Source organism: Glycine max, chromosome 8 (genome assembly GCF_000004515.6).
Source record: "Glycine max cultivar Williams 82 chromosome 8, Glycine_max_v4.0, whole genome shotgun sequence".
NCBI classification, from domain to species: domain Eukaryota; kingdom Viridiplantae; phylum Streptophyta; class Magnoliopsida; order Fabales; family Fabaceae; genus Glycine; species Glycine max.
This window is the reverse complement of record NC_038244.2, coordinates 23,677,155-23,703,306: the sequence shown is the minus strand read 5'-3', so window position 1 is coordinate 23,703,306 and position 26,152 is coordinate 23,677,155. Positions and strand designations below refer to the sequence as shown.

Here is a 26,152-nt window from a genome sequence, read left to right as displayed (position 1 = left end):
AATTTAAAAGGGATTCAAAGAAAGTAGTTGGCTAGCGTGAGATTTAAGGATATAAGTTCTAGTAGTGATCGAAGAATTTAAAGTGTAGATAGATGGGCATAAATTCTTAGGTTGAAATATTAGGCGGAAAAACGAGCTTGAGACCATTGAGTAAGTGGACATGTGTAGTTTTCTCTTTCATTACAATTTTTACTCAAAAATTCAAATCTCCCGTGTAGTATATGTGTCAAAATTTCATCTGTTTGTAATTGTTGCTTGGAATCTATTGTGAATTTTGTCCTGTTCAATGTCCATACAAGAACATTATTAGAAATTTAAAATTTCTTTGTAGTAATTCACTTCGAGTAGCTCATGTTTACTCATATATTTAATTATAATCGTTTTATCACAATTAAACCAGTAAACTGTAAATTGGATAGTACTTTTACCAATTTATTAAACAATTGATTCTAAAACTTAACATAGAAGGTTGTAAACATATAATTACTATATGATAAATAGGTCTTCGGTAAGCTCGGCATCGCATGCACTTGAAAGTTGGCACCCAAAACATCATTGAGAAATTTATTACATCATGAGTCCAAAATTATCAGTTTCAATATCTTCAAGACTTCTGAAGAACTCTTCATATTCATTTTCAGGTAGGTTTTGAAGTGTTGAAGAAGCATTTGGAATAGAGTTTCCCACTATAGCACCATCAATTTGGCTGGCCAATTCATTTGCAACAAATGAATTGCTTAGGACACTCTGCAGTTTGTGAATATCTGATTCTTGAGTTTCACCAGAGTTCAGGTCTTGTTTTGGGCTCGCATTTAAGGGAGCAAATGATGTAGGGATACCTGCAGCAAATTCAGTTGTTGGATGGTTTATAGACTCATGCATATGCTCTTGTTGTTCTACTGTCATGATCAACAGAAGAGAAAATGTTAGTAATATATTCTTTAGCACACATTTGATTGTTGATTGAAATTCATTGGACTCATAAAATCAAGCATATCCCAATTCCTATTTGAGGATACTCAGCTCATAATTTCTTGCCTCTTAATAAATTTCAGTTAATAATAAAAGATGTGTTCCAAATGTGTTGCTATCATTTTTCTTAAAAAATGCCATTTTGTAATCTAAGATTAGTGAAAATCAAATGGAATTGATCTTATTGTATTTCTTTCACACCTAAGCATATGACAACATACCTCGGTAACTTGAACTCCCTAACGAGGAGGGAAACGTAGTCTTGCCACTAATGTTTGATGATGTACCCGCTTGATATGAACCATAACCGATAGTGACCTTATTACGCTTTAGCTGAAGTTTGTATCTCTGTGCATTGGTTGTTGATCATGTACATATTAAAGAACAAAGAACATGTTAATTTGTCATAGCAGGCATATTGTGATTCAAACAAGAATCGTGAAAGCAAGTGGGAAAAGGAAGATAAAAGTAACAATGCATCGTTGCATCCAAATTTTATGTAGTGATACAATTCTAATTAAACTATTAACTATATAGTACTACTATACCCATTTATCTTTTAAATAATGCAATTTCCAATTGAAAGAAGCAGCTATATTTAGGAGGTCCATTCCTATCACAAAAGAACTCATGTCTAACGAAATTAGGAACTAAAACTCCACTAAACCAAACCGACAATCCTATTGTGATGTCTTTGCATTCCTTCAGTTTTTTTTTTTTCCTTAAAGTAGCAGCTATGTGATATTAATAGAGTATTATATATATAAACCAAGTCATACTCAAACTTGTGGGTTAAAAACATGCAATAGTAATATTAAATATTATAAGAAACTATTCCATGTCTAATTAAGTTGAAGGGACATGAAAAACCTGCATATAACTTGAAATCTGGTTTAATGTTAGGTCAGACACTTTCATTAATTTTTGAATCGCTTTTGGACGAGCAACTGAACACAAAAACAAACAAAGAGCTGATGTTAAATATGTGATTAGTGATTACCTTATTATCAAGGATATTTCAAGCATAATCCATGATTAATAGATTATAATACTAATGAAAATTCAATATAGAATGGGAGAAAACATACTATTACTCTCAATGCCGCCTAGATATTCTAGGGCTTCTGTGAACTTTTGACGCAGCTCAAGAGTCCAAAGGATTTTCCTTTTCTTCGCAAATCCAATTTTGTGTTCTCTTCTTTTCTCAGTCTCCTTAGGTATATGGTTATCACGGTTAAAGTTCATCATGGCTGGCCTAAGTTCTTCTCTCTTCTCTCCTTGCTTGCTTTCATTACCATCATTATCAATCTTCCTTTCTTCCTTTTCTCTACAAGCCTGGCATTGTGTGCCAATAATTAACTGTTCAATGCAAGTATATATATTTTGGAATTTGTTTAATAGGTTTTCCTCAACCAGCCTTCTTTCTTGCACTTTTTATTTTTTGAATACATTGCCATGTTTAGAATATAGTTAATGTTATGCATGAAATTTACTGTTTTATTACGGGATAAATTATTGAGTAACATAATTGGTACTCGTAAGTTATAATTATTGTCAAAAGATTAGTCCTCTAAACATTTATGATCAAATTAGTCTCACAAAAATCTAGAAGGTCACCATATATATTATCCTCCAAAAAATTTGTCATTGTATTAATCATTAAAGGACTTAATTAGTAGCCAAATTAGTATTTAAAAATAGTATAACCAATTAGTTTCCATGGTGACTAATTAATAAGATGAAACATTCCAAACATTTTTGAGGGAACAATTAATATGATGATATTTTAGATTTCGAAGGAACTAATTTAGTTAGTAACTATTTAAAAAAAAAAAATAATGAAGTAACATGTGTAATTTCAAAAACCAACACGAGGGTTTACCATAAATTATTTATCATTTGGTTTTTGTAAATTCTAATCCCTATTAACAACATACCTTGTTTGCATGTTGTGCTTCTATTGCTGACTTAGGTTTTGACTGATGTGCAATTAGCCACAAGTATTGGAGATCCTCAAAAAGGATTGGTTCCTCAAGGAAATAACAAGGTCCTTTAGCTAATGTTTTCCAAATAGTATCCTCAGACCCTCCAGATGAGATGACTGGACATGATAAATATAGACAAAAAAAAAAAAGTAGTGAGATCAGAGAGTTAAATTGTTAGGAGAAAATTTAACTGCATCGAAAACCTGAAATTCCAACTCACAAACAACTGGAATGTCCTTCTCATGCAATAAATCCACAAACGCAAGGTCATGTAGGCCAGGCATGTTGAGTTTAACCATGACAAGTCTGAATTGATTTTCATGATTGGAAACCATGGACATAGCCATAGATACTTCATCTGTCAAAGTAACTGAGTAACCAAACAATTAGTAACTATTCACGTCAGTTACTCAAGCAATGGGATTAGCATTAAATTCAGCAGAAGAAAAAAACATAGTATTTTGTAAAGATAAATTTTTGTATAGCTTCCTCAACTAGCTCAACATGTATATATAGATGTCCTGATTAAACTCTTGCAGAATCAATTGAAGTAAGCTTTTTTTTTTTTAATTTCTTGTTTTGAGAATTAAATGAAAATATAGATGAGTCAAATGCAAATATAGTATGTGTAAAAAATTAATTACTATGTTTTAAGAAGCTCGATGGGTATCTTAATTTAGTTGAAAATAGTTTCAAAGTTTAGGTTAGATTCAAAAAAGTTGGTTATTAGTATTCTTACTTTTTAATAATTTAATTATGAATAGTATTAAATTTATGTATTTTGTTTTGAATAATATACTGGTAACATTTTAAGCCTAACGTTATTGGGTCATGAGTTACAGTTTGGTAAAGGTCGAGAAAATGAAATGATAAATATATATATATATATATATATATATATATATATATATATATATATATTTGACAGAATATAGATTCTGGTTAATAGCCATGCCTGCCCAATTACCCATTAAGCACTTATATAGTTTGTCCTAGTCTATTTAGTATGTGGTTTATATATAACATTGAAAATACAAAGTAAAAACATGAGTATTCTTGATGCACACCAAGTCACCAACAAGGCAAAACAAGATCAATAAGTAAAACTTAAACAAAATGATAGGGTTTATGATTGAATTATATTGGATTAGTAATATGTTTTTAGTTTTTGAAATTTTTCTCAAATTTGGTTTTATATATCTTCAACTTTAACAATCAATAATTTTCATCCTTGTATTTTTTAAAATACCTTAGTTTTAGTCATTGAAGCTAACAAATTTTCCCTCATATAGGGACCAAGTTTTGATATTTCAAAAAGGATAGGGACTACAAAAAATAATATTTTAATAGTCACAAAAATCAAAATTTGAAAATCTTTCCGGATTAAAAACACTATTAACTAAGCAATCACTATAAGAAAAATTAAATTTAATGATGAAAAAATTTAGAATAAAATACGTTTTTTTCCCTCTAAAATATGTAAACTTTGGAATTGATTCCTTCAGAAATTTTCATCTCATTTCATCCTCCTAAATTTTTAATATATATTATTATTCATTCAGTATGTTAACTCTTGTTAGTGAATCTGTTTGTGTGGCAGAAAAGATTGAACATGGAATCTATTAGAGTCATTTTACAACATTTTTATATAAAAAAAAAAAAAAAAATTGGTAGTAGTGCTTGTTAAAAATACTATATTAATATGTTAGGCTTACTAACAGAGTTAACATACTGTATGAATAATAACATGTTAAATTTTTTGAAGAACTGAAATGAGACAAAAAGTTTTGGAGGGACTAATTCTAGATTTTCCATATTTTAGAGAGACCAAAAAAATACTCTACCCAAAAAAATTTATATAATTAAAAAATGTCTCTAAAATTTTTGTAACCTCAATTACTTAGGATAAAACAATATTAATTTTCATCACTGAATTTTGTCACTAATATATTGATTTTTTTTTGTAAAAAGTATTTTAAACCAAATTAAATTGATATGAAACAAAGTAATATAGAAAAAAGGCTTCAAAGTATACCTTTGAATGCATACTGCTTCAACAGTGATGACAGATACACAAGAGACAATGTGTTGTTATTTAATAGCAGAATGTTAAGCTCTGTTGCAAAGGAAGGAGGGCAATTAACCATTGATATTGATTGATCATCCATGTTTAGAACAAAAAGCTTAAAGAGAACATGTGATACAAGTTTAAACAACTAAGAAAATGATTAAACCATGGAGAGAAGAGATGGAGGAAGTGTTTGATGTATGCCAAGGGGATGATGCGCCAATTAAATAGTAGCAGAGATTGGACTTTTGGATGAATATTAGTATTTTCTACTGGCAGTTTTATAAAATTTTATTTTAATGAAGTAGACCAATTACCACCTGGTCAAAACCAAAAGAAAATGAAAGTCAAGAAAGGAACAAAAAATAAAAAGCATTTTAATGAGATTTAATTTACTTATAATAAATGACAAGACCTTCCTTTTATATACATTATTTTTTATGAAATTATAGAAATTCTTATATTAACATGTGGTATGGAATAATTAATACATTTATGTAAATTCAATGATGGTTATTTATGTTTGTGAACATTGCTTCACATTGATTATAAAATTATTATAATATTATTTTAATTCATGACTACATTTACTTAGTTATGGTCAAAGACCAAAGAAAGTTAAAAGATATATATATTTATTGCTATGGAAATTTATTATTATTATTATTATTATTATTATTATTATTATTATTATTATTATTATTATTATTATTATTATTATTATTATTATTATTATTATTATATTCTAAAGATAAAATCTTTTGTAAGTATAATTATTACTTTCAAATAATTTTTAATAAAAACTTAATCTTTAACATTGTTTTATTTTTTAATTTTACTATTCTATTATTTTATGTTATAAATTAACACAATTGTTGTAATAATTATAAAAAAAATAAGATTATTACTTCTCAATGAATTTTTTTTATAAAATCCTGAAGTTAATTTTACCATTATCACTTTAAGAATATTTTATTAAATTCTCTTATCATAACATATACATTTTAATATTGTCTTTCTTGTAATTTCTATATCAAATCTATAATTTCTTTTTTTTAAGAAAAATTAAAGATAATGTTTTTGTACTTTTCAAAATTTGTCATTTAATTCTTCTATGTTTTAAAAGGAAGACACACATTTAGTGATATTATTAATAATTTTTCAGTAAATTTTAGAAACGTAAACATTAATCGATAACTAGTTGTTAATAGTTAATAAAGATTATTATATTTCTAGTAAATTTTGCATATAAATATAGACCACTTCTAAGGTGGATCTCTTGGGCAAGTGGTTCACGGTGATCCAGTTTTAAAACCGAATATAATAATATATACTTTTTATATTTTGTTTTCAACTTTTTTATAAGAGTAAAGATTAATTAAGTTTTTAGTCCTCAAATTATAGGAATTTTAAATTTTTTATCCCTAAATTATTTTTAAAAAAAAAATAGTACCTAAAGAATTTATCGTTATTATAAATAATCCTTAAACATTTTTTCATTATTATAATTAGTCCTTAAAGACATGAACAAAATTATTCTTTCTCCACATCCACAACGAATATCATCATAGATTGTAGATGAAGATGATAAATTATTGTTCTACGTCGAAAATCTCCTTAGTAGTTGTTATAAGTTCATAGGTACTTCAAGTGTTAGGATTCAATAATGGTTATTCTTTGTTTTTTCATTTTAATAACATAATATTTTAATTATTTACCTAAATATATTAAAACTTAGATGATATTTATGTGACATACATGTAACATTTAATCTACGTTATTTTATGACACTTCATCATTTAATATATAAGACATTAACGACATAAAATATTTTTAATAACATAAATTCTTTAGGGATCAAATTTTTAAAAAATAATGATTTAAGAACAAAAATTTTAAATCTCATTAAAAACTTAATTAACCTGAGAATAATATTTGAAAGTGATGTTTCAATAACACCCTTCACTAATTTACAGTAATCAATCTCTGAGAACCCCCTCGAGAGGGTCACCCGCACACTGCAAATTTGTCGTTGAAATCTTGGTGCGACAAAGTGGTATCAATCGGTTATGGAAGATTTTCACTGCAAACGTTTGTTTGGAGGTACAATTGGTTGAGATATTAAATCGTAGTTGGTAATGGTAGCTAACAATGGATTGCTAGAGGATGAAAGCCTTTGCTTCGCAGTACAAGCGCCAACTCCTCTCCACTGTGCGTTGTCGCAGAGATGATTTTTAGCGGCATCACCACATTTTTAATTTTATTTTTCTTCTTCTCATTCCTCTTTTCCTTCATCCACACCATCATCTTCGCTGGAATCCTCATCTCTGCTGCCACTGACATCCACAACACGTAACGTTTAGTGCTACACGGATCTTCTCAGCGGAAGCAATGGTTTTGCCAAAATGGATTTGTTGAAGAACTGAATAACATTCCTAGTAGTAGCAACATTCACAATCCTTCAAATGCCAATTTTGAATCTAATCTTTCACTTTTGCTCAATTAAAAATCATTAACCATGAAACCCAGTTAAACCCAATGCTTGTTCCTTCCTTTTGCCGTCTCCGGTGAGATTTGTGTAACTCCTCCGACGTCACTTTTCGTCGAGTCTCCATTCACTGCCATCGCAATGGATTCAAATCTTCAATTTTTTATTCTTAAGCACACCTTCTCTCGAACCACATCAACGACCGGTACCACAATATGAGTTCCTTGAAAGAGCTCGTGAACCGCGACATGTGGAGTTGCATCATCGACAATGAACATGGGTTTTTCTATTATAACAGATAGCTTAACTGCAAAGGATTTGGAGTTTGGGATGTGGAAATTGGAATTGGAATAATGAGTTTTAGGGGTTAGGTCTAGTGTTAGATTATTAGGGTTGGTTGATTTAAACTTTATGTTAAGCTTAAATTTCATTTCAGCCATGATTTATAAAGATAATTCTCATATTCTATTCTCAAATTCTATTATGGATTCAAAGAAATAAATAGATTATTCTTATTATTATGTTTGTTTTAAATTATACTTGTTTTCTTAGTTTTTAAAGTGTTTATTGTAATGTTATGCTTGCAAAGATTAAAAAGGGAGGGAAGATGAAGATTAAATTATATTTAGGGTAAATAGTCATTTTCATCCCTGAATATGTAGAGTGCTAACAAATTCATTCTTGAATGTGTCATGTAGACTCTTTAATCTTTTATTAATGGTAACAGATGAAAGTTAACAGATGGATGAATTTGTCGCACTTTTTTACTTTCGCGGACTAAAATTTGAATTTTCATCTTTCGAGACGAATTTGTCAGCACTTTATATGTTCAGGGATGAAAATAACTATTTATCCTAATAATAATGTATAAATCTATGCCATGTAATGTTGTGTTTTATTAATTGTTTGATCAAATGCTTTATCTAAATTGCAAGAGAAATTAAATTTAAGTTAAGTACTTGAATGAATTATTAAATTATTAGTTAGTGATGTTGAGTATGTATTTATGTATATTAGTGGGTTCTTGGTGTGTTTGGGCCTAGGGGGATGGGTTTTGAGTTATGAGAGAGTGTAGGTGTATTTAGTATAAGCAAGTAGGCATGGCAACGGGGTAGGTCGGGGCCGGGTTTTGCTTACCCCACCCCTGCCCCCAACTCCCCATTTCCCCCCACCCCCACCCCCAAAACCCAACAGGATTGTAGATTAACCTTCTATTCCTGCCCCGAACGGGGTCGGGTTTTCCCCGCCCCCAGCATGCTTGTAAAATCTTATGAAAAATATAATTTTTAATAACGATCACAACATATTTTTAGATTGTACATGACAACATAAAATCCAATCCAACAATAACATAAAATCCTATCCAATAGTTTCAAGTTTTAGTATGTTATATATATGTAGGGATATTTTTGTAAATTAATTATTGACGGGGCGGGTTTGGGACAGGTATTAATAATCTCATCCCCGACCCTGAACCCAACTTTGGCTGTCGAGGAACACTCGAACCCGATCCTGACCTCAATCAACTTAGGTTTTCCCCTTCAAAATCGGGGGCAGGTCCGGGGTGAGCCTCACGGGTTCGGGCCCCATTTCCATGCCTAGAACCAAGGTGTAAAAAGAGGGGATTTGTAGAGTCATAAACCTCCTTACACTCACATTTCTGAAACTTCATTCAAAAGAAAGAAAATCCTTCATTCTCTTCTCATTTTTTCTTCTCCAAGAAACCACCAATGGAGGAACCTCAAGCTTTGGTGTTTGCAAAAGGGAACTCCTCTCTTCTTCTTTTTTGTGATTGTAGACTGTGCATATGTGAGATGGTCTTCCCCTCTTCCTCTGAGTCATTTTTTGTTTTCCTTACAGCACCCATGGACTTTCATGGAAAAGCTTTATATTGAGGTGTTTTGATTTTCATTTTGATTGGCTTCGGGTTATGGATGATGTTTTCTTAGTGTGGTTATTATGGAAGTGGAAGAAAGTTCCTCTCTTGGACCCAAAGATCATTCATTTTCCTTCTTTCTTCAAAAGTCACCATCTCGAGTTGTGTAGTTAAGGGAAGCTTAACTCATTCGAAATCTTTGTTTTGTGTGTTTAATCATTATTTTCGAGATGTTAAAGTGTGTTCTCTTTGGTTTTTATTGTCGAACATTGAAATATTTGAGTTCAAATCCATTTTGGCTTCCATTGGAAGATATTATATGGTAAAAGCGTGAACTTGCAAGTTAGTAGCACTTAAGTTGTGAATGTATGTATACATGATTTTGATGATGTCAAAGAAGAATCAAACAAGGCTGCTTCAAATGATAAGCATTTGCTTCAAGAATAATTCAAGAGTGCTTCAACAAGCAAAGCCATGTTTCAAGATTCATTAAAGACCAAGCCTTGCCTTAAAACAAAGTGTTTTCAAGACATTCAAGGCTCTGGTAATCGATTACCAGGAAGTGTAATCAATTACCAGAAGACAGGGTTGAGAAATAGCTGTTGAAAAATGTTTTGAATTTGAATTTTCAACATGTAATCGATTACCATATGTCTGTAATCGATTACCAACAACGAAACTTTGGAAATTCAAATTCAAAAGTCATAACCCTTCAAATTATAACTGTGTAATCGATTACACAAACATTGTAATCGATTACCAGTGGAAAGTTTTCAGAAAATCTGCCAACAGTCACATCTTTTCATTAGATTTGTGAATGGCCATCAAAGGCCTATAAATAGGTGACTTGGGCACGAATTTTAGGCAGAGAGTTTTGCTTGGCAAAAATGTCTTATCCTCTCAAAAGACAATGAGAGAGATTCCAAAAGAACTTCATTGTCAAATGCTCTCTCAAGAAATCCTTGATCAAACACTTGCAAAATCTATAAGGATTCTTACATGATATTCATTGTAATATTCTTCTCTTGAAGAGAGAATTCTTCTTCCATTCTTCTTATTCAATGAGATTGGTTAAGAGACTGTGAGTCTCTTGTTGTAAAGGATTCCTGAACACAAGGGATGGGTTGTCCCTGTGTGGTTCAGACTTTGTAATGGATTTTACAAAGATAGTGGAAATCTCAAGTGGGTTGCTTGAGTACTGGACGTAGGCACGGGTTGTGGCCAAACCAGTATAAAACTGTGTTTGCATTCTCTCTTCCCTTATCTCATTTATGTTATTGCAATCAATTTTGCCTTGCATATTTATAGAACATTATTAAATTGATTGTTGTTGCTTCTTCTGCATTCCAAGCCTATCCCTCTTAAGATTATTGAGGCCACAAGGTCTAACATAAGTGAGCCTAAAATGGTGCTTAAGCGAGACTGATAAGCTGGTCATTACAATTGGTCATTTAAGTACCCCTTGGCCTCTCTTAAGCGCAAGGTTATGGTAAGGAAGAAGTTGGAGCTCGCTAAAGCGCAAGGTCGCAGAAAGGAAGAAAATTGGAGCTCGCTTAAGTGCACCCTTAGCCTTGCTTAAGCTCAAGGTTACAGTAAGGAAGAAAAATGGTCCTAGCTTAAGCGCACCTTTAGCCTCGCTTAAGCACGGGGTTATAGTAAGTTGACAACTAGACCTTGCTTAAGCACACATTTGGCCGTGCTTAAGCAAGGGTAAGCAGAAAGGAAAGAAAAGGGACCTTACTTAAGCGCAAAGTTGATCACGCTTAAGTGTGAGTATTTGTCAAAATCTTCTTCCATGCATTTCAATTGAATTCTAAACTTAAATTCTTTGATTTGTTGGTAGATTTAAAAATGAAATGAATTGAGGTGATTTCTTGTTATTTCTTATGTAATTCACATTCATATATTGAGATTTATTGTTTGACTATGAGTACTTGTGATGTAAAGTCTCATGAGGTGTAGATGAACTATGTAAGAGTTCATGGGTGTGAGAATTATATGAATGGTGAATTGATAAGGAATTGAACAAGATGTATGTGATTAAATTGATGATATGATGGATTAAACTCAATATAGAATGGATTGAGAGTTATTGATGAAATGAATTATATTGATGATGGTGGATGAGTATAACAATGATGTTATATAATGTTGATGTTTAATTATAACATGCATGCATTGATGAATGACATTACATATGAGTAGACATGTAAATTAAGGGTGTTTAGTGGGCCCTTAACCTAGTGTTGGAGGTTGTCAATGGTGGCTAACGGGAATGGACCTATAGAATGGATGAGTGGTTGAATCCCTCAATCGGATAAGGTATTTCCAAGCCTTACTGAGGTAAGCCACTATCCACGCTCATCCATTTATGATAAAACTACACTTCCTTCGTATGATTAGTTCGAGTCTCCCTGAATGGTCAATGTGTGACTATGTTAAAGGATGTGCTTGAATTAATTGCTCAGACGGTAAAAGTCTCCCTGGAGTAAAGAGTCAACATGACATAACATAATAATTAGACATGTGATAAATAATTGTGATTTGAGATTGATGTGCTACTTTAGGAGTTGTATAATTATATTGTTATAAAAAATGTGAAAGATTTTCCTTAACTCTGTTAGGAATGATGATTTATATTGTTTTAATTATGTGATGTTTTCTTTTTAAATGAGTTTACCCTTGCATTTTCTAGTAACTATGATAATCATGTTATTTGACACGGAAGCCAATTATGATGTAGCTTCGGAGGAGCATGTCATTCATGGTTAATGTGGGCTTGATAGTGGACTTAGGGGTGAGATCTGAGCCTTGTCATTTATTTATATTTTATTTTAGTGGGGATCAGCTTAGGGCTTAGATATGTTTATGGATATGTGTTGTATTTATTCCCTTAATGAGATCCCTTGGGATTTATTTTGGAGTCTTGTTTATGAGGTTTTCATGATTTGGTGTCTTAAGACACAAATACTTTATATCTTATGTCTAGAGGACTCTTTTAGGTGTGATGTTTATATAACATGCTTGGTATCGCAAAAAATCCATAATATTTTCATTAATTAAATTAATTTAAGAGCTTTTAAAATGATTAAAAGTGAATCTTCTATCAAATACTGGGTGTTGCTACGTGCACCACCATGCAAATTACTGGTACACCTAGCATAACTTGCGCAATTCTCATTTGCCCTTCCATACGGATTGCCCAATTCGTAAGTGACCCAAACAATTTTTTTAATTTTTTTTAAAAATATTTTACGAATTATTTTAAAATTAATGACCCATGCAGGAATTGAACTTGGGACTTTCGTTATTAACATGATGCTCTAACCAACTAAGTTGATAGGCCAATTATATTATAAAATAATTAATGTCGCTATATGTAACACTAAAATTTCTAATGTATATTTAATGCACATGTAAATTTAGATAATAAATTTTGTGACAATTAATTTTGATCTAATAATTAATTTTTTTACATATATAAATTGTAAATAAAAATCATATGTTTGTTAACATAAATCTACTAATGTATTTTTTGACCTTATTACAATTAATTTTGATCTAATAATGTATTTTCTTACATATATAAATTTTAAATAAAAATCATAAGTTTCATAAAAATTCATATATGTAAACATATTAATTATTAGATCAAAATTAATTGTCACAAAATTTATTATCTAAATTTACATGTGCATTAAATATACATTAGAAATTTTAGTATTATATATAGTGACATCAATTATTTTAAACATAATTGGTCTATTAGCTTAGTTGGTTATTGTGCTAATAATCCGTAAGCCTCATCCGTATGAGCTACGGATTGCCAATTTGTAAGCCTCATACGCAATCCGTATCAATTTTATGGAAGGGTAAAATGGATATTGCACAAGTTATGCTGGGTGTACTAGCAATTTGCATTGTGTGCGTAGCAATACCCTCAAACACCGGACTATCTATATTATGGGCCATTGCTGGTGCCTTTGTTGCTCATTGGGCTTCAGGCTTCGTATTAATTCTTTTTCAGGCTGCTACTTTCTGCACCTCCAAGTTGCTTCATGCACCTTTATTGGGATGTTTCTTTACCTTCTGGATCGGTCATTTTGGAAGCCAAAAAAAAGATCCAAGAAGTAACTTGGAGATGCAGGAAGGAAAAACCTTATTTTTGTATATAGCTTTGCACGAGCATGTATATGGGAAAGTTGAAAGAAATGAATTTTCAAAGAGTTAATTATATTGTTCATTTCTTTTAGTTTGTACTATATTGGTTTTTATTTAATTAAGTTTTCCTTCTTTAAGGATTAGGTACATTTAGACCCCTTATTAATTTATTTTATAAAAAATAATAAAAATATTATTTATATTTAAAAAAATTGTTACAATAAATTTAGATGAGTTTGGAATCAGAAGCTCATCATGATTAAGACATATTTCAAGACTCAAAGAATATTTACAAAGATACTTATAAATTATCTACCAAGAAGGTTTTAACATTGACTGTAAAATTCAAACTCAATAACACACGCCCTTGTGGGATATAAGTTTAATCCTTAATAATTGTATCAACATTTGTTGGTATTTTTATTTAAATATTTAAGAGCATATAATGAATTTGAAATATTTAAAAGTAAAAAAAAATGAAAATGTTTGAAAAAATTTATAAAATAGGATATCATGATTTGAGTAAGGAAAATTTGGAGATTTTCATTTGAATGATATGATGTTTTAGTTGATAAATTTTAACTATTTTTTTTAAACTTCCCAAAATAAATTTAATACAATTTAGTTAATTTAATTTGAGAATATTTTAAATTAGACATAAAAATTTAACAATTTTACATAAATAAATTAATGATAAAAGTATATTTATTTAAATTTAAAAACAAAAGGCCCTAAAATAACAAAATCATATATACTTAAAATTAAAAAAATCCCAAGAGCAATCAAAAGGAATTGAAATACCACCCATTGGTTTTCTTCTTTATTCCCACTGTACCAAAAAAAAAAAAAAGAAGAAGAAGAAGAAGGAATTGAAATAAATGCAGTGTGGTTGTGGTGCCTTAATCTTGAGGGCACCACAGTCAAACAAAATAGGAGCAAAGTCATAAGAGGTGCCATTGAATTGGTGTTCACTCAATGCTGGCCCATGGGAAATAATAAGTACGAGCATAAAAGAAGAAACGTTTAATCTAATCATGAGTCATTTGATAAGGTGAAAAAGTGCATTATTATCCGATAGGAGAAAAAATAACACAAATAAGTTGAGTTTCTTTTATAAATTAATTTATATGCTTTATTTTCAGAAAAAGTTAAATAAAATTCTATAAATATTAAGTTTTAAAATAATTTTAGTTTTAAATATTTATTTCATTTTATTTGTTAATTTTTTCTCTTATAAATAAACAATTGAACGACGATGATGAGTGACGGTTCCCTTATAGTAAAGGAAGGAACAAAAGTGATGCAGCGGGTAGAAAGGTTCTGCCGCGACAGGACGTCATGGAGAAGAAAAACACCAATGCATAATAAAAGATCTTTCATGCCTTATCTACACACTTATTATTGGAAAAAGTTTTTGGCTTTAACCGTTTACTTTTCTCCTCATAATTATTTTATATATTCTTTTAATGAAATGTTATTTTAGGTTTTAGATATAGATTTGCTTTTATATTATTTACATGTTTTATATCTACTAACTAATATTCTCAGGTGCCTAAAAAAATATTCTCAGGTTACAATTAAGTTCCTTAAACATGGTTGTCCTGTTTATATCATCATTGTTTTAGCATAATTCAGAGTATCTATGGGATTTTTTTTAAGAGGGAGGATTCTTGTAGTAGTCTCATCTCATGTTTTGCAGGAAGTTAATCAAGTTGTGAGGCTTGTCTTTAGAAGGTCAGACGAGTCTTTGATATTGTTTCATATTTTATTTCAAACATTGTTATGGCTAATGTAATTTCCTCCATGGTTCTATGCAATTTTTAGTGCTTTCCTTTGAATTTTTTTCCTAAAGTCCAAAAAAACTAATACTTTAAAAAACGAATTATAGTCTTATTTATATTAAAATATGATATATGTTAATTAATTGGTTAATATGTATAAATAGTTTCAAGTTTAAGTTGTGCAATAGTAGTTATTATGTATATAATCTCATAATAAATAATTTATACTATGATCATTTGGCATTTAATACCAAAATCTAATCTCAAATTTGATTGAAAAAAGATTTTTTTTTTCACTTAATGATTATATATTGACCGAAAATTCAATAAAAATTTACATTGTTATCTAATTATGAATTATCATTGGTATTACTTTTAAGATAATTATTGTAAAATTAAAAAAAAAAACTTACAACACACAATAGTTTATAATGGAATAATAGTGTAAGATTATTTTATACCGTTTATATATTGTCTTTTTTATTTTTATGATGTATATTAACTGACATAAGATTTCCATAAAAATATTTAACTAACATAAGATTGTTGTATATTAATTAATGATTTTTAAATTTGAGCCCTAGATATAAATTATGTTAAACATTAATTTAGGAAAAAATATTTGTTATGTATGTTGATTTTATTTGATTCCAACAATATTTTTTTCATATATGATACACTTGGCGTAAAAAAAATATTATGATAACATTTAGCATGGTCGACCCAAGGCTTAAAAAAATATTTGAGATATATATTTTTATTTTAACTGAGAGTTATGTGTGGGCCTTTTTGCTTACATGTGTAGCCTTTTTTGTTTTTTTTTTAAATAAAAAATATTTATTTTTGTTAGTGAATTTAAAACTTGAGCTATAGTTCATTTACCTTTGAATTAACACTGATATTTAGCCATTTAGGTTGTAAGATGATTTTAGTACTATTAGTTAAGGTTGGTAACCATAAACAATCTTTAAAATTACATTTATTTTCATTCAAATTAAATTAATCTTTACATAATTAGTAATGGTTTTTTTAGTGGAACTTCGTAGATATCGTTAATAAATCAAATGAAAGCATTATTTCAAAGGAGAGAATGAATTTGGCCTGAAGCATTCCCTTTCCTAAGTTCTCAAAAAAAGTTGTTTAGATAATCCCACAAGCCCATCAGGAACAAAATTTGTATATCTAGTATCTACTAATATTCTAATATGATACACGAAACACTTTTCAAATTGACATTTGGGTTTTTTATTAAATAAGTTTCTTCATAAATACTAAAGTTAGTTTATGAATAAGTTAAAGTTAACTTTTCAAAAAAGTTAATATAATTTAGCTTATTAAAAAATGATTTTAATTTATCCATAAGTTAATTTCAGTTTATGGGATGCACTATTTCATTTTTTAAAAATATTCTTTATGCTTGTAAAATAAATTATCTAAACAAGATTATAATTACTAAGCATTTTTTTCTTCAATAAAGACCCTAATAGAATTTTTCAAAAGCCTAACAAAAAAAGAAAGGTTAAAAGACAATGTTCCAACTCTAAGAGATAGAAAAACGAACATTTCCTTCGTAAAGGTAACTAACATACAAGGATCGAAAAAACTATGGGTACTTAAGATCTTGTTACTTTTTGATATAGGATTGTCTACTCCACAACAAGAGAAAAGAGTTGTGATTCTTGGACAGATGCTTCGGGCATATGACTGGAGACAAAAGTAAATTCCTGGACCTAGAGAAGAGAAAAGAGTGGAGGTTCTGTTGCCTTTGGAGGTAACAAAAAAACCCTCATCAAAGGAGTAGGTAAAATTGGTAAACCAAACTTTATTCAGATTGAAAATGTCTATTATGTAAAAGAATTGAAACATAATCTTTTTAGTATCAGCCAACTATGTGACAATGGCTATAAAGTTAAGTTTGAACCAAATGCTTATCTGATTAAAGAAGCATTAACGGAAAAGATTCTATTTTCAAGTATAAGAGAGAGAGAAACCTCTATATGATATGTCTAGAGTCCTTACCCAACCAATTATGTCTAGTAGCCTTTGATAGTGATAAATGGCTATGGCACAAAAAAGTAGGTCATCTCAACATGAAAACTCTTTCTAAGCTCTCCAAACACAATCTGGTGAGAGGGTTACCAAACATTAAGAGAAAGACAGAATTGGTGAGGCTTGTGCCAAGGTAAACAAACCAAAGGATATTGGCAAAAACAAACCCTTGGTTGCTTGGTCAGTAGTTTGTTCTCCAAAAAAAGAATGAGGTTTAGGCCTTTTTAATCTCAAGGACTGGAACATTGCGCTTCTTTCCCGTATCCTGTGGGACTTTCATTGTAAGAAAGTTTCTCTATGGGTTCGGTGAGTTCACCATTACTATTTCAGAGGGAGTAATGTGTGGAATTACAATACTTCTTCATCAGATTCAATTTTGATAAAGAAAATCATTCAAATAAGGGACTTTATTATCTCCAAAGAGCTAAGTACGGAAGAGGCCAAAAAGAGGATTCAATCTTGGAGCACTAATGAACAATTACTTGTTGGCAAAGTCTATGAATATATTAGAGGTGTCAAGCCTACTGTTAGTTGGTGTTCTATTATATGGAAACACTTAGCTTGTTGGCAAAGTCTATGAATACATTAGGGGCAGATCCACATAAGGTGTTCAAGGAAAATTACGTTGTCTGGCTATAGCAATTACAGTCTACTGCATCTGGCTGTCTAGGAACAAGCTGATTTTTTAAGATTATCAATTTTCTGTAATAGAGGTTATTAGCAAGATTAAGTTTCTTATATATAGACAAACGTACTTGTTGCATTTGTTTTAACATCTTGATATAGGCTTTCTTGTATTAGGGAAACTTTTGATTTTCTCTAGCTGTGGGATATGCCCCGTTTATTGTTGTATCATTTTGGGTTTAATATAATTTACATTTTTCCAAAAAAAAAAACAAACCAAATCTAGTTTTCACTCTAAAAATGCGGTATCTTTCCAAAGAGTCCTAGAATTACTACATATAGATTTTTTTGGTCTAATCAAAACACCTGGTTGAAAAAATATGTGAATTTGTAATAGTTGATGACTTCTCTTTAGTCTAATCAAAACACTTAGCCTGGGTGAAAAAATATGTGAATTTGTGATAGTTGATGACTTCTCTTTATTCACATGGGTTTTATTACTTTCACATATCAGATTTAAGAGGGTCAAGCCCTTTTGGTGGGGTGTTTGACCTAGACCGTCTAGGTATCCGATCTTGGTCAAATGATATTTTCTAATGTCTTGGTTTGCAGCCTAAGCCCCGTGGTCCTGGCCAAGTAGGTGCTTGGTTAAGGCCGAAGGGGTTCTCAACAATACCCATGAAAGGATTGTGTCCCCTATAAGTACAATAGACAATTTCCATATTTTAGTGAATTGTGTGAAGGATTAATTTGTTACTTATATTTTCGCTTTACTGTACTGCTACATCTTTAGAATTCAAGTCACAGTGATTGATTAAAAACAGCCTGGTACCTTGCATTCCGAGTTGTATAGAATAATTGAACAGCAAATGAATCTTAACATGTGACATATGCATGCGTGAGCCATGTGTTCTACACTTCTAGCTGCTAGTAAGTTTGAATCTTGTCCTCATTTGCATTGAATATTAGTTTAGTTCGTTTTTTAATATATCGAGCAATTTAAATGTTATTATACGTATATTAAAATGAATTAGATTGATTTTTTTCTAAATTAATACAAGTAAAAACTATATTTTAAGTAGTCTTATTAAAAATTATGTGAAAACGACACTTTTACATTTATTTAATAATATGTTGATCTCATGGGTCGATTAATATGAAGGTTTAATTGTATTTTTTATTTTTAATTTTTAGTAAATTTTACTCGTAATTTTTTAATTTGGTGCATGTTATTTTAGTTTTTAAGATTCTTACCAATTTTACCCTCCATCATTTTACTACTAATACAATTATATTTTTTATCTTTAATTTTTTTAGCAAATTATACTTCCAATTTTTTAATTTGTTGGTGAATTTTATTCCTAACTTTTGTGTTTATTATTGGATAAATGACAGAAGATAAAATTTGTAAAATTCTTAATAATTAGAAGTAAAATACATCAAATTAAAAAGTTGGAGGTAAAATTTGTTAAAAATTAAAAAATTGAAGGTAAAAATTGTAATTAAGCATTTAAGCCTAGGATGAATTATTTTCTTTTTCCTAATTAAATATGAATTATTTTATTACTTTAAAAACTGCGACAGGTGTAACTTTTATGATCAGACAAATCTTAGATCTTCTTTTTCATATACTATTTCGCAATGCCTTTTAAGAAATAAGAACCATATGGTATGGGTCGATATCGATTGGAATCTGAACCATTTTGATGTGCGGGATTGGACTTCTTCGTCGGTATTCAAACCCCCTTTTGAAATAAATTGATAATTGGATTAGTGCATGTAAGTCACATGTCCTCTCGTAGGCCTTAAGTTGCATCAATAATATTTTACGTCCCAATTTGAATTTTGAAGAAATAAATCAATTAATTTCTTGTAAGAATAGCTCAACTCGTCAATAATTGGCCGGCACTTTCATCCGCAGATAACAAATATAAATTTCTACGTAATATGCGACAAATTATATATTTCTTTTTGTATGTAGGAATCGAAGGAGTGCGCACTACTCAACCAGCTAGATTATTTTGGTAAAAATTATATAAATTGCCTGAACTAATAAAAATTCAACAATTTCTTGAAAATTAATAAGGCTAGTACCTTCAAAGAATTACTAGATTTTGATACAATTCTATCATAATTTAACCATCTATTATAATAAAATCAAATCATTAAAAAGTTAACTATTCAAATTATTACTTAAGAAATTTAAATCTTTAGATAAATCAATACGTCATTAAATGAGCAATACATTTTCTGTAAAAAAAAAAAAGCAATGCATCAATAATACAGCCAATTTAGTCTTTAAAATAATAATAATAATAATAATAATAATATTTTAATCCTTGAAAAATGGTATAGTTATAAAAATAATTAAACGATGATCATTTTAATTCTTAAAATTATAATAACAAGGACTAGAATGGCTAATATTTAGTAACTTTAAGGGACTACGTATAATAATACTTTTACCATTATAATAACTAAACTGATCAGTACTTATAAAGTCAGAGATTCATTTAATATGCTATTTTTGTTAAATAGTATCATAAATTAAGTGTAAATAATATATTTTTTTGGCAGTTTAATCCATGGGGCTGTTTATAGCTAGCACACATAATAGGGAACATCTATAGTCATATTTTTTGGCCAATGGAACTTAGTCTTTTTAGACAAAGGGCTATTTTGTATTCTGTATTCCTCGTACAGATGACCTCTGTATTTGTTCCTTATGGGATATATATATATATATATATATATATATATATATATATATAGCCTTTAAAAAAATGGGTGAATATTAAGTCTAAATAATTTTATGATAATAACGTGATCAATGTTAATTTAAATACTTATTTTTCTTTCAAAAATAACAAAAAAAGTTCCTGGTCCTGTAAAATAATTTACATAGATATGCTTAAAATTTAAACCATTATATTTAAGAGTTGACCTTTTGGAGCTCAATAAATAAACTTTTAATTAATTGGGTTTCTTCTTTGCTTCTCATGGAAGTATGATTATTTAAGGTTACATAGTTATTACATCAAATATCAAATATGATAAAATGTGCAATATGGATTCTACTATGCGCAAATTAAAACTCAAAATCATTGGAAATGTATTGGAAGATATAATTATAATTAGTTTCAATTATAAACAAATTTGTTATATTAAAATAAATGTAATTCATATTCATATCTCAAAATAAAATAAAAAAAGATAAAAGTATAATTTAAGAATTTTCCAAGAAAGATAAATGCCTTTTTTTTATATTTACTTTTATTTTAACTTTAAGTGATTAAAACGCAGCACACACTCTCAAAAAATACTCCATGACCAAAATAACAATGATGAGATTAGAACCTTGGAGTGAAGAAGCTGGTAATTATGTTAATTCTGATATGATCTACATCTTGGCGTGGGGTAAGAGGACTCATAATCGTTATTGAGTATATGATTTGTCTAAGCAAGCATCATTACATAATTAGTCATACCTGTCCTGTACGATGCATTAATTTATTCCAAACAGTTTTCAACAATGCCATGAATGATACTTTGGCTACATAGGTTAGCACCAATAATGTTAACGAACTATTTATCACATACATTTACATTTCAAGAAATTTACAAATTATGATTGTATACGTCTCACAGTGTAAGAATAAAAAAAAATACTTCTAAAAATGCATCAGATACATTGTCTCCACGGTCGAGCTAGGCAAATTATACCTGGTTTAATTATTTTTTGATAATCCCACTTCAACTAATGACTGGACAAACAAAAATAATGAGCTTTTAGAAGTTTACGCTAATTTATTGAAAGTGCATTTAACCCTTATTTTTTTTATGAAAAAGAAAACTCATTTAGTTCATCTAGTTGGACAAACATTACCTTTTAATTCTTATATTTTTTTTATTGGCCATAGTTTAAAACAAAGTAGTACCCACTAAAGCAGTGACTAATCTTCTATGAGTGCACATACATAGAATTTGAACCTTAAACCCCTTGGACACAATCGCTATCACTTATGCCATCGGTGAGATTTTATTTTTTTTTGTGTCGCAATCATTGTTATTGGTTGAATTCTTACATTATAAAACCATTCCTTTTAGTTTTTGTATACAAGCAATTTCAAATCATTTTTTGTCCTTGTTAATACATACATTTTATCCTTTAGTCCTTGCTATTTTGTAAGATAAGGACTAGAAGAGATTTAATTAAAAGTGCTTGTATTGGAATTAAAAGAGATGATTTTAAATATAAAGACTAAAATGCAAAATTTGTGCAATGATAAAAATTAAATGAATGCTTTTTTCTTCTTCTATATTTTAATGTTTACATCAACTCTTCATATATTGTCTAAAAAAAACAACTCTTCAGTCTCCATACATGAGCTTCTTTGTTTTATAGTTATTTGAATGCAACTTGTTAGAACAAGGAGAATTAAGGTTGCTTTTAACAAATTAGGACTCATTTTTTACTATCATGTTGCATACTTGTGAGTAATTCAATTTTGTTGTAGTTAGTTGGTGCTTAAGTCTGTTTTCTATTATGATAGTTAATGGGCCTATAAGTTTGTTAGAGCCCAACTGTTCAATTAGTGTGGCTGTTAGAGTTAGTTGAACTTGAGCCAATTCTATAAAATGTTGTGTGTGTATACTTGTGAAGTGTGTGTGAATAATAATCATTTTTCTGCTTTCACTTCTTCTCTATTCCTCTGTAAACTTTTGTTGTGAGTGTGTGTGATAGAGTGTTCTTGCACTAACAATGGTATCATGAGCTTTGTTTGAATTCTTGGAGTGAGAGTTATGGGGAAATATGTTTTTTCAAATAGAAATCTTCCAACCTCCCTACTTATTTTGACTAACAAGAACTATCATAGGTGGTGTGCCCATATGAGAGTTATCTTTTGATTTCAAGACGTCACTAAAATAGTGAGACATGGGCTCCAAGAATTGAAGAAAAATCCATCTGATGTACAAATAACAACCCATCACGATGTAGAGAAGAGAGATGGCAAACCCTTGCTCATCATCCATCAATGTATAGATGCAAATAATTTTGAGAAGATTGTCTTGGCCAATACAACAAAGGTGACATTGGACATCCTTCAGAGAGCACATGGTGGTGCTAATAAATTAAAGATGGTGAAGTTGTAGACATTCAGGAGGTAGTATAAGCTATTTCAAATGAATGTGGGCGAAAGTGTTGTTGAGTACTTCACTAAGTTGTTGATCATTACAAATCAAATGAAAATTAATGGTGAATAACTGACAACTATGATGATTACTGAGAAGGTCATGAGAATCTTGACCCCGAGGTTTGATTATATTGTAGTACCAATAGAGTAGGCCAAGGATCTCGAGGAAATGCAAGTGAAAGAACTACAAGGTGCTCTTGAAGTACAAGAAATAAGGATGAACAAAAACAAGAAGAAGAACAAAAACAAGCCTTACAGGAAAAAAACCTCCATAAAGAATGATTGATGTAGAAACAAGAATAAGAAGGAGAACAAGAAAATCGAAGAACAACGAGTGGCAGAATAATGGAGCAGGGAAAATAGTACAATGGATCAAAATCACAATGAAAATAATTATAAGAAGAATGAAGGTCATGATAGGTATAGCAAGAATAAATTTAATAAGAAATAAATTCAATTCTATAACTGTCAAAAATGGGGACATTTTGCTTATGAGTGTAGAAGATAAGGCACAACTTGCACGTGATGAATATTCTGATTTAGAACATGTCTTAGTGATGGTAACTACAAATTTTGAAGGTGATTCTTCTGATCATTGGTATTTGGACACAAGTTGTTCAAATCATATGTCAAGGAGAAATGAGTGGTTCATTGATCTTGATGAAAAGGTGAAAATCAAGGTGAAGTTTGGTGACAATTCAATAGTTATTGTTGAAGGTTTTAGTAAAGTGATGATTAAAAGGAAGGATGGAGTAAAGGATTGCATTACAAATGTTCTCTATGTTCCAAAATGAAGAACAATTTGTTGAGTCTTGGGCAATTTCCAAAAAAGGGTTATTCTATGAGTCTACAACAAAACTCAATAAAGGTGTATGTTGTTAATAGAAAGTTGATCCTGAAACTTCCTTTGTCAAAGAACAAGACTTTCAAGATTGGAATTCAAGTACTTGAGAAAGAGCACTTTGCTGCCACCTTGAAAGTAGTGCATTGGTTGTGGCATTACATGTTTGGACACCTGAATTTCATAAGTTCGAACCGATTACAGAGTAAGAAAATGGTACAAGGTCTTCCACAAATAATGGAACCACACAACAGATATGTGAAAATTGTTATGTGAGCAAGCGGACCGGAAATGCATTCAAATCCAAAGCCCCTCCCATATTAAGGGACAAGTTAGAAGTGATATATTCATATGTGTGTGTGGAGCCTTTGAGGTCCAGTCTCTTAGAGGTAACAATTACTTTGTATCTTCCATTGATGAATATACAATGATGATGTGGATTTACCTGCTAAAAAGGAAGAGTGAAGTGTTCCTTATTTTTAAGAAGTTTAAATTGATGTGTAAAAAACAAAGTGGGAAGGCAATTAAGGTGATAAGGAAAAATGGTGGAGGTGAATATACTTCACATGAATTTAAAAAATATTGTGATAAAGAAGAAATGCTTCATGAAGTAACTACTCCTTATACATCCCAACACAATGGGGTGGCTGAAAGAATGAACATAACTATCATGAACATGGAGAGAAGCATGTTAAAAGGCATGAAATTGCCTAAGTATTTGGGGGAGAAACTATGTTAGCGACTTCCTTCATATTAAATAGAAGTCCTATAAGAGGCTTGCACGAGAAAACTCTAGAAGAAGCTTGGTTTGGAAGCAAACTTAATGTGTCACACATCAAGATCTTTGGTTCCTTATGCTTTAAACATGTTCCAGTTAAGTGAGGAAGAAGTTGGATGATAGAAGTGATCTAATGATCTTCATTGGGTATCATCCAACTGTAACTTACAAACTATATGATCCAAGAGGCTAGAAAACAATAATGAGAAAAGATGTAATTGTAGATGAGTCAAAATGATGGAATTGGGATGAGTCTAGTCCCAAAGCTAGTGTGGAGAATAGATTACTTGAGGACCAAATTAGTGAACCTAAATTATCAAAAAAATTTCAAACTAAAATACCTCAAAGAAATAGGAAACAACCTCAAAAGATTGAATAATTGTGAGATGTTTCCTAACAAACTTGTGACATAAGGAGATTTGGTCCATCTAGCCTTGTTGATAGAGGTGCAACCAACCCGTCTAATGATCCTTTATATGGGATTGGAGGTCCTATGACAAGGTCCAAGACTAAGAGGATGAAGTAAGCATTGAAAGACCTGATTCTAAAGATCAAAGAGAAAGAAGACCAATGTGAATTAAGGGTTATACCTAATAGGGTCACTTTCCTACAAATTGATGAAGATACTTTGGGGCCAACTTGAAGAATCACTTTGGGAAGCCCAATTTACAAGACAAGAAGCATCCAGGGGTTGAGTTGATCAATTTTGGCGGACTATTAATATTTGGTTGATTAGATAACAACTAAGTCCAATTTGTGTCATTTATTTGTAATTTTTGTACTATTTTATGGCTGAATTTTCTGGTGACCTTTCATTTTCTCTTAGTCTTACTAAATGCTTTCTAGAATGCTTTAGGTCATTTAGTGGCTAGCGGGAATTTATTTTCATGTTTATTGTCATTTTTCATTTAGTGGCTTGCACTTATCAATGCATCTGGTAAATGTATATTAGTGAAAATTTATTATAGCATTTCAAGATTAGCCTATAAATAGGGAACTCTTGTACTCTCCAAAGGCAGAATTTGAGGATTAATGAAATTTGAGAGTTTCTCTATTGTAAGAGCTCGATAGTGTTGGTTATACCGGAAAGTCACGGTTAGGGTCATGCTCTTTTTGATAACTTTGGTTCTACTGGTAGGTCGCAGTTAGGGTCAAGTTCCTTTTTTATATAGATGTTTTCAAGACGATCCTAAGTGTTCTCTGGAAAAGATGATGGAGCTCACAAACCAAAAGGGGAGGTGAATTGGTTTCTAAATCAATATAGACCTTTTTAAAAAACCAGAGTTCAAAAAAACTTCTCTTCCAAGGATCGTAACACAAACTTTTGATAAAAC

At 30.2% G+C, this 26,152-nt stretch overlaps 1 protein-coding gene across 1 annotated transcript in view; it reads right to left on the bottom strand.

Annotated features, from left to right (window-relative positions):
- Positions 1-567: 567 nt before the first annotated feature.
- Positions 568-26,152, bottom strand: part of LOC102668176 (two-component response regulator ARR18-like) — a 38,011-nt gene continuing 12,426 nt past the window's right edge. Inside the window, exons 2-7 of the mRNA XM_006586408.2 lie at positions 3,178-3,327; positions 2,910-3,073; positions 2,061-2,307; positions 1,843-1,919; positions 1,194-1,320; positions 568-839 (exon numbers count right to left, since the gene is read on the bottom strand). Coding sequence (XP_006586471.2) covers positions 568-839; positions 1,194-1,320; positions 1,843-1,919; positions 2,061-2,307; positions 2,910-3,073; positions 3,178-3,327 — 1,037 coding nt within the window. The remainder of the gene's footprint in view (positions 840-1,193; positions 1,321-1,842; positions 1,920-2,060; positions 2,308-2,909; positions 3,074-3,177; positions 3,328-26,152) is intronic.